Raw genomic sequence first — 7,902 nt, forward strand, 5'->3', positions numbered from 1 at the left:
TCTATTTGCACAAGTTGAAAGCTTAATATGATAAAATAAATGGGGTGCAATCGAACAAATAATCAAATCATATAGCGCCTATGAAGCACGGACACGCATAACATGAAGCCGTGTCGTGTCGTGTCCGTGTCGGACACACGTGTCGAACACACGTATCCTATGTATTTTTTAGGATTTGTCTAGTGTTGGCGTGTCGGATGGCCGTGTCGGATCCGTGTCCGTGCTACATAGTATAGCGCCAAATGCAGATAGTTCAAAAGACTAGGTAAATAAAAGCAGCATTTAACATATAATAATTCAAGGAACACCAAAATGTGTACTGTTGAGACCTAGAACAAATATACTCAAAAGGAAACAAACTAGAAATTCCGCGATATTTGAAGACGTTCAAGCCAAGGATAGAAGATTTGCCCAAAGATGCAACGAGTACTGTGACAAACACTACCGCACCGTTGCAGTAATATCCAAGAAATCAAAAATTCCTGCCAAGGTGAACAAAATTAAAAGGCCACTTGATTTTCCATTTCCTGGTTTTAGCTCTTTCCAGCCTGCCTTTCCTTCACCTTTTGGATCTTCAAGACTTTCTTTACAATCTTCTGCTCTTCAACCAAAAATGCTCGAATAATCCTAAACGGATACAGCCCGAGATATTTCAAGATACATAAAAAAAAGGTTAACAAAAATAAATAACTCGATGATTAAAATGCACTGACCTCTCCTTGACTGCACTTCCAGACAGAACACCACCATATGCACGGTTCACAGTCCTGCGGTTTCTAGCCAATCTGGACCTCTTGTACTCAGTAGGCCTCAGGTGAGGAATCTGTAAGAATATAATTCAGCAATTTTATTTCTGAAATAATAAGAGACATAAAAAGAACTAAAGTTATTGCACAACATCACAAGCCAATTGAATCATGTATAATCTTTAAATGCCCACTGAGAATGACAAATGCATACTGTACACTTATAGGAAGTAGGCAATCACACTTACAATATTCCAGAGAACAACAATACACATAAATGGCCGTTCTGCATATATCTACATCAGTGAGGAACATTTGAGATGTTGCATACATTGATTTAGTTTCTAAAGCACTGGAATGGAACTTAATGGCGGTTGGCTACAACTGAATACGCAACATGAACAAACCATATTACACATAGGGAGGGTAGACGGTGAGGGGTTCGAGTGTGGAAAATTTTGTAATAGTCTCTCCAAATGGAGAGGATGGCTACTCTTAATTGAGAAGACCTTCCAAAATTATAAAAATTGCTTGTAATTAATAAAAACAATTTTCCCCCCACCTTTTAAATTAAGCATTTCAAATGCTACCAAATCCAAAATTGCTCAATGTGCTTTCGGATGGACATGTTAGTTTTGGAATGTGTGCGTCCGTGCATGGGAATCTGGAGGAATCAAGGCGACTACTATCTAAAAAAATCTAAGACCAAACAGTATGGACTTGACTTCTACATCCCAAGGCTTTGTAGCAAATACATACAGAAGTAAAATATGGTGACAAACATGAAATAAAACAAGCCACCTTAAGCAAAGCAATATGAAGGTCACAAAGCAAGGTCCAAAAGAACGACAAAGGTTCCGATAGCGAATATTCTGGGTATACGACATCTACCGAACAACAATACAACGCAAACTACCAAATTATCAAATGTTTAGAGATCACATACCCCCTGGATACGCTTACCGGTCACGGGACATCTCGGGCCCTTCGCCCTCTTCTTAGCAGTCTGATAAGTGAGCTTTCCACCTGATTACACGCATGAAACCAAACCAACAAACAAATAAATGAGCTGCATTGTCAAATATATCCACGATTTTCGACGCCCCTGCAACTTTCGATGCAAAAGATTTCCGAATATATCCGCGATTTTCGACGGCAGAGGGGCAGGATAAACCCTAGCGATAAAAGAGGCAGTAGCCACACAACAAGATTTGATTTTGAGACAAAGCCACGGGCTAATAGGAGGCAACGTTGAGCCCACCCGAACGGGAAAAGAAAAAAAAATGGCGATGGAATTATCCTGGGGTTTGGAGGATTAAAAAGTTGAATAAACCCTAACTTGGATTGAAAAGGGAAACAAGATGAGATCTTTCTAACCTGGGGTCTTAACAACCCTAGTCTGGTTGGATTTGGTGGCGTAGCTGTGCCGCTTTCGGTATGTTAATCGCTGCACCATTTTCGATTGCTCTCCTCTCCTCCCCTCCCCTCTTGCCGCCGCAGCCCAAGCAAAGGATCGTGAAACCCTAGATGACGACGCAGCGGCGAAAACCGATGACACGCAATTTAGCGTTAAATAGGGGATAAAACTGAACCTGGATCGGACGGTTGCTATTTTATTTTATCGTATACCCGAACCGATTGTGCTTCTCGGTTTCGGGCTTAGGACAGGCTAAGAGTCTTTTGTCTTTTATGGGTCCATTTTAATTAATCCGCGTAATTTAGTTTGGGTTTGGGCCAAAAAGAAAAGGCCTTGAGGCATGAGGTCTATAGCATGAGGGGGTCTAATCGATTCTTTTTTATTAACAAGTTCGCTTTCAAAGCGAAGAAGGCTTAGGAGCTTAAAAAAGCCCAAAACAGCACCACGGAAACCTAAACCGCTCCTTTCTTTCCTTTTATTAGTCCGTGTACGTCATTATCGTTGTTGAAGAAACATGCCATTTGCAAACTTGTTTGGAGTTGATAATTGCTTCATACTATTTATACACTATTTGGTTGGTATGCACATTTTTATACTAATTTCAGTAGCTCTCAAAGATGGGAAGAATTTGATGCTCCACTGCTTCACGAGCAGTGAATTAGTGGTCCAAACAACCAACCAAGCGTGTCCTTATTACAATTAATAAGTTTGTTAGATTACCAAATACAATACCTCCAAAAATTGCAGTAACATTAATGGTATTGACCCAAGTACAGTACTCTCAAGCTTGACAGTATCCAAAACTACTGGGGGAGGGGTCCCCTCCTACTGTTGATGTTATTGGGCTCTCATGAATCGCATCCTTACTAATCGTTTCATGCGCTCTTGCATCTCTGTACTAGTTAGGAAGCCTATCAAAATTTCTGACAGCAAAGTTTTTATAACCATTATTAAAAAGTACCAATGAAAGAAAATTTGGTATATGACAATCTGAGGTTCACAGTTGGATGTGTTGAATTTAATCATAGTTCTAAAAGTATTTAAGTTAGTTATTTCTACGAATTGTAGTCATACTAGAATTCTATTACGAAACACTTTGTAAAGCCTTTAAATAGGCATTCATGCATCCTTGTACCTAAGAGGAAAAAAGGAGAGAAAAAAGAAAGGTGCAAAATACTGTAGCTACAGTAACCGAGAGTTTAGAAGAGCTTTTTTATTTGTTTCTCCCACTAAATCTCTCCTCATATATATTATACTTCTATTTACTTTGCCGTTGATTGCTCCAACAGTAGTATCAAAGCCGTGAACAATCTAAACGGGACGACATCGTCTTCTATTCCTATATTGAATGGAAAGAATTATCACCGGTGGAGAATGCAGATGAATGTGTTGTTTGAATATCAAGATTTATTGGGTGTTGAAGAGAACGGAGTTGCCAATTTCACAGATAGCGCAAGTGAAGCCAAGAAGAAAGCCCACAGTGAGATCAAGAATAATGATCAGAAGGCGTTAGTCTACATCCATCAAGGAGTGAATGATTCAGTTTTTGAGAAGATCGACGGAGCAACTATAGCTAAACAAGCATGGGAAATTTTGGAGATATCGTACCATGGAGTTGAGAAGGTAAAAACAAGTTAGGATTCAAATATTGAGGCGTCAATTTGAAATTTTACAGATGAAACCCGCTGAAAATATCACAGATTACATGACTCGAGTACTTGCTTTGACAAATTAAATAAAAATAAACGGGGAGAAGGTTGTAAATTTAGCAATTGTGGAGAAGATATTGCGATCTCTTATGGCAAAATTTGATCATATCGTGGTGGCAATAGAACGATTTGTCCAAGATGGCAGTTGATGAGTTGATGGGTACCTTACAAGTTCACGAGCAACGCATGAACGAGAGATCAACTAAGATGCCCCTTGAGAAAGCTTTTCAAAGCCAAGCTTTTATAAAAAATAATAAAGGAGCGTAGTACAAAAGAGACCAAGATGAGGAAATTCCCGTGGCAGAGGACGAGGATACGGGAATTACAACAACCGAGGACATGGATATTACAATAGTCAAGGACGTGGCTGTTATAATAACAATCAAAGAGATGACGACAATTAGAGAAGCAATTATCAATTAAATTTAAATTATTAAGGTCGAGGTCGAGGCTTTGGACATGGTAGATAAAATTTTAATAAATTTAACAGTGAATGTTACATATGTCACATATATGGCCACTATACAAATGAGTGCAAGTACCAGGATAATTCCCAATCCGGAGAAGAAATTTAATTTGCACAAGAAAAAGGTGATGAAGACAACCACACTTTATTAATGGTCACGATAGCCGGTGAAGAATTAAACTACAACACATGGTTTCTTGACACTGGGTGCTCTAATCACATGTGCTGAAAGAAGGAGTTGTCCATGGACCTGGATGAGTCGATGTGATCCAAAGTCAAGTTTGTCGATGATAACACTATACCAGTGATGAGAAAAGGGCGAGTTAATCAAGCTGAAGAACGGAGACCATAAGTTTATTTCCAATATATTCTATATGCTGAATACGAAGAACAATTTACTCGGTATGGGCCAACTTCTTGAAAAGGGGTATGATATGCGCTTCTCTGATAATCAACTCCTAATCTTTGATAAAAGAGGCGTATTTATCCTTAAAACTCCTATGACAAATAATCACATGTTTCGAGTTGACATCCAGAACGATGTTTATCATTGCTTCAATGCTATTATGAAAGATTAGTCTTGGTTGTTGTTTATGGAAAATTTGCAATAAGAAAATGAAAGAATTAAATTTGATTTTTATTCTCTCAATCTCGATTATAATTTGAATTCCCGATTACAAAAAAGAAGAGAATTGATGCAAATCCTCCCCTTTGTTTAAAATTGGGTTCTTCACGGTGGCGATGAGATGCCTCCCTCGAATGCTCGCATCGAGTTTGCTTCTCGTTGATGATCCGAATGTCTTGTTTCACTGGAACATAGTCTTCTCCTCACGATTTGACGCAGTGGAGAACTTGCGTGATAAGTTTTAAAGAACTCTTGATGAGTTAATAACTCTGAACGAGTTTAAAACTCTATGAAAGAGTTGATTTAACCGAAATCGGTTTGTAAGTCAAGGATGAAGAAATCTCCTGTTTCCGATCTCCAAAGCTCCAGCAATTCCCCTAAAAAGCCAGCTGAAGATCTCTTCTTTTCTGCCAAAACCCAAGGCCTGAACTAAGTTGATTTTCCCACTATTTATAGAGGATTAAGGAGTGTAATCGCCCCCTTAATTCTCTCCATAATAGGGTTGAGTGGAGTGTAACCGTCCCCTTAATCTGCTCCTAAGTGGGGCGAAAATCTCTCAAATCGTGGGGAGAAAACGTTTTTTAGAACCGTTCAGTTCGTGCTTTGAATGAGTCAAACACTGAAAATAGCATTCTGGGCCCGAACTCTGTGTTTTATACTTGAAACACAGAGTTGGGCCTATTTTGGTGGCTGAGAGCATATAGTTCACTCTGGATCTTAAGTCTGAGACGCATGAATGAACTCTACGTTTGGATCTGGAACGCAGAGTTGGGTTCTGCGTTTTGGACTGAAAACGCAGCAATAAAGTCTGCGTTTGGATGTTGCAACGTAGGGAGGACCTCTGCGTTCTGATGTTGAAACGCAGGGAGGACCTCTATGTTTTGATGTTGCAACGCAGATCTGGCCTATGCGTTTTGATGTTGCAATGCAAGTCTGACCCGTTCGTTTGGACTTGAATGCTGGGGATGAACCCTGCGTTTTGATTTGAAGAGACCGTCAATTTGTAGTCTCTTTTGCTAGAGCGTTGTAAAGACCGTCATCTTGTAATCTTCGTCTTAGCTCTTTAAAAATATAAGAGTCATTAGATTGTAACTCCTGACATTGATTGTGAAGACTGTTGATTAGAGCTTTCATCAGTTATTACGAAAATCGTCGGATTATAACTTTCATCGATCTACGTGAAAGTCTTCAAATTATAGCATTCTGGAAGTCGTCAGATTATAACTTCCATCATCGGTGTTTAATGAGGGATCAACTATTTGTAGTGATTTTTAGACAGCCTACAGTTGTGGCATCTTCGGTTTGGACATCTGAACTTTCGCAGTCTGAAGTTGCTTGCACAAAGAAATTTGGTGAGAGGCTTGCCCGTGATAGATCATCCCGAACAATTATGTGAGGGTTGTATTCTTAGAAAGTAACATAGATCATCCTTTGGTATTGAAAATACTTGGCGTGCAAAGAAGCCTCTTGAGCTCGTTTATTCAGATGTGTGTGGTCCTATGAACACTATATCCAATGGCAATAATCTCTCCTTCCTTACTTTTATTGGTGATTTCACAAGGAAAACATGGGTCTACTTTTTGAAGCAAAAATCCAAAATATTTGATTATTTTAAGAGCTTTAAAGCCCTAGTTAAGAAGGAAAGTGGTTACTTTATCAATGTGCTATGAACAGATGGAAGAATATACTTCTAATGAATTCAATAAGTATTATGCAGAAGAGAAAGAATAAAGCGTTATGTCACTTTTCCCTATACACCTCAACATAACGGCGTCGGTGAACGGAAAAATCGGACGCTACTTAACATGGCGAGAAACATGCTAAAGGCCAAAGGTACGCCCAACTATTTTTAGAGTGAAGCTGTCTCATGCATTGTATACTTGTTGAACAGGTCACTAACAAAGTGTGTTGATAATCTTACTCCTGAAGAGACATTGACTTGTTATAAGCCAAGTGTAAGAAATCTCAAAGTGTTTGGCTCCATTGCTTATGCTCATATTCCAGCAGAAAGAAGAAAGAAGCTTGATGACAGAGGCGAGAAGACAGTTTTTATTAGCTACAGGTCCGGGGGCTACAAACTCTACAATCCTACTACAAAGAAGGTGATTGTAAGAAGAGATATTATGTTTGCTGAAGAAGAAGCTTGGAATTGGGATGTAGAAGGATAAAATAATTCAAGGCATACTCTCCTTGATATTCTTGAAGATAGTGTCCCTGTTGCAACTGAAGAAGCACCACCAGCTAATGCTCCTGAAGCTCCAACCCTACAAGTTTCATTAGAAGTTGAAAGACCAAACAAAAATTGCCAACCATCAGCTCTCTTGAGAGATTATGAAGTAACTTCAGATGATGATGTTGATGCAGATGAAGATATAGTGCATTTTACAATATTTGCAGATTGTGAGCCAGTTATGTTTGAAGAGGCTATTCAAGATCCTAAGTGGATAAATGCAATGAAAGAAGAGATAAAGACGCTTGAGAAGAATGACACGTGGGAGTTTACTAATATCCCACAAGGACATAAAGCAATCGATATGAAGTGGGTTTTCAAAATAAAGATTAAAGCGAACGACGAGATTGGGCGGCATAAAGCAAGATTGGTGGCAAAAGGCTACGAGCAAAGGCCTGGTTATGATTATCAAGAGATATTTTGTTGGACCCTAGAGGGGGGGTGATTAGGGTCAAGAGGCTCTAATATGCAATTAAAAAACAGTACAAGCAAACCACAAAACAGTAATGCGATAAAAGAAAGAGAGATAGAGTTAGGAGTTCGTTATCCTTGACGCGCGATGTGTTAACGAGGTTCGGCCCTCTGGCCTACGTCCCCGCTCCCCACTCTCGAGGAGAAATCCACTACACACCCGGTTTGGAAGGCGGAACTTCGTCTACACAGCGATCTCCACAGATCTCTCTCACTACACAGTTTGATCTCACAGATC

General features: G+C 39.4%; 1 protein-coding gene across 1 annotated transcript; it reads right to left on the reverse strand.

The window, feature by feature from the left end:
• LOC109832573 (60S ribosomal protein L34-like) lies at positions 267-2,307 on the reverse strand. Its single transcript, XM_020399917.1, has 4 exons — positions 2,124-2,307; positions 1,693-1,772; positions 714-823; positions 267-627 (listed from the first exon to the last, which is right to left on the reverse strand). The coding sequence occupies exons 1-4, from the start codon at positions 2,200-2,202 to the stop codon at positions 534-536; spliced, it is 363 nt and encodes a 120-aa protein (XP_020255506.1). The 5' UTR covers positions 2,203-2,307; the 3' UTR covers positions 267-533.

The sequence above is a fragment of the Asparagus officinalis genome, chromosome 3, assembly GCF_001876935.1.
Source record: "Asparagus officinalis chromosome 3, Aspof.V1, whole genome shotgun sequence".
NCBI lineage: Eukaryota > Viridiplantae > Streptophyta > Magnoliopsida > Asparagales > Asparagaceae > Asparagus > Asparagus officinalis.

What these genes read in the sequence shown, in the direction of transcription:
- LOC109832573 (XM_020399917.1), bottom strand. Translation starts at nt 2,202, where the DNA reads ATGGTGCAGCGATTAACATACCGAAAGCGGCACAGCTACGCCACCAAA. An exon ending in TAGGGTTGTTAAGACCCCAG is followed by an intron (nt 1,773 to 2,123) that starts GTTAGAAAGATC and finishes GCGTGTAATCAG; the next exon opens with GTGGAAAGCTCACTTATCAG. An exon ending in CCGGTAAGCGTATCCAGGGG is followed by an intron (nt 824 to 1,692) that starts GTATGTGATCTC and finishes ATATTCTTACAG; the next exon opens with ATTCCTCACCTGAGGCCTAC.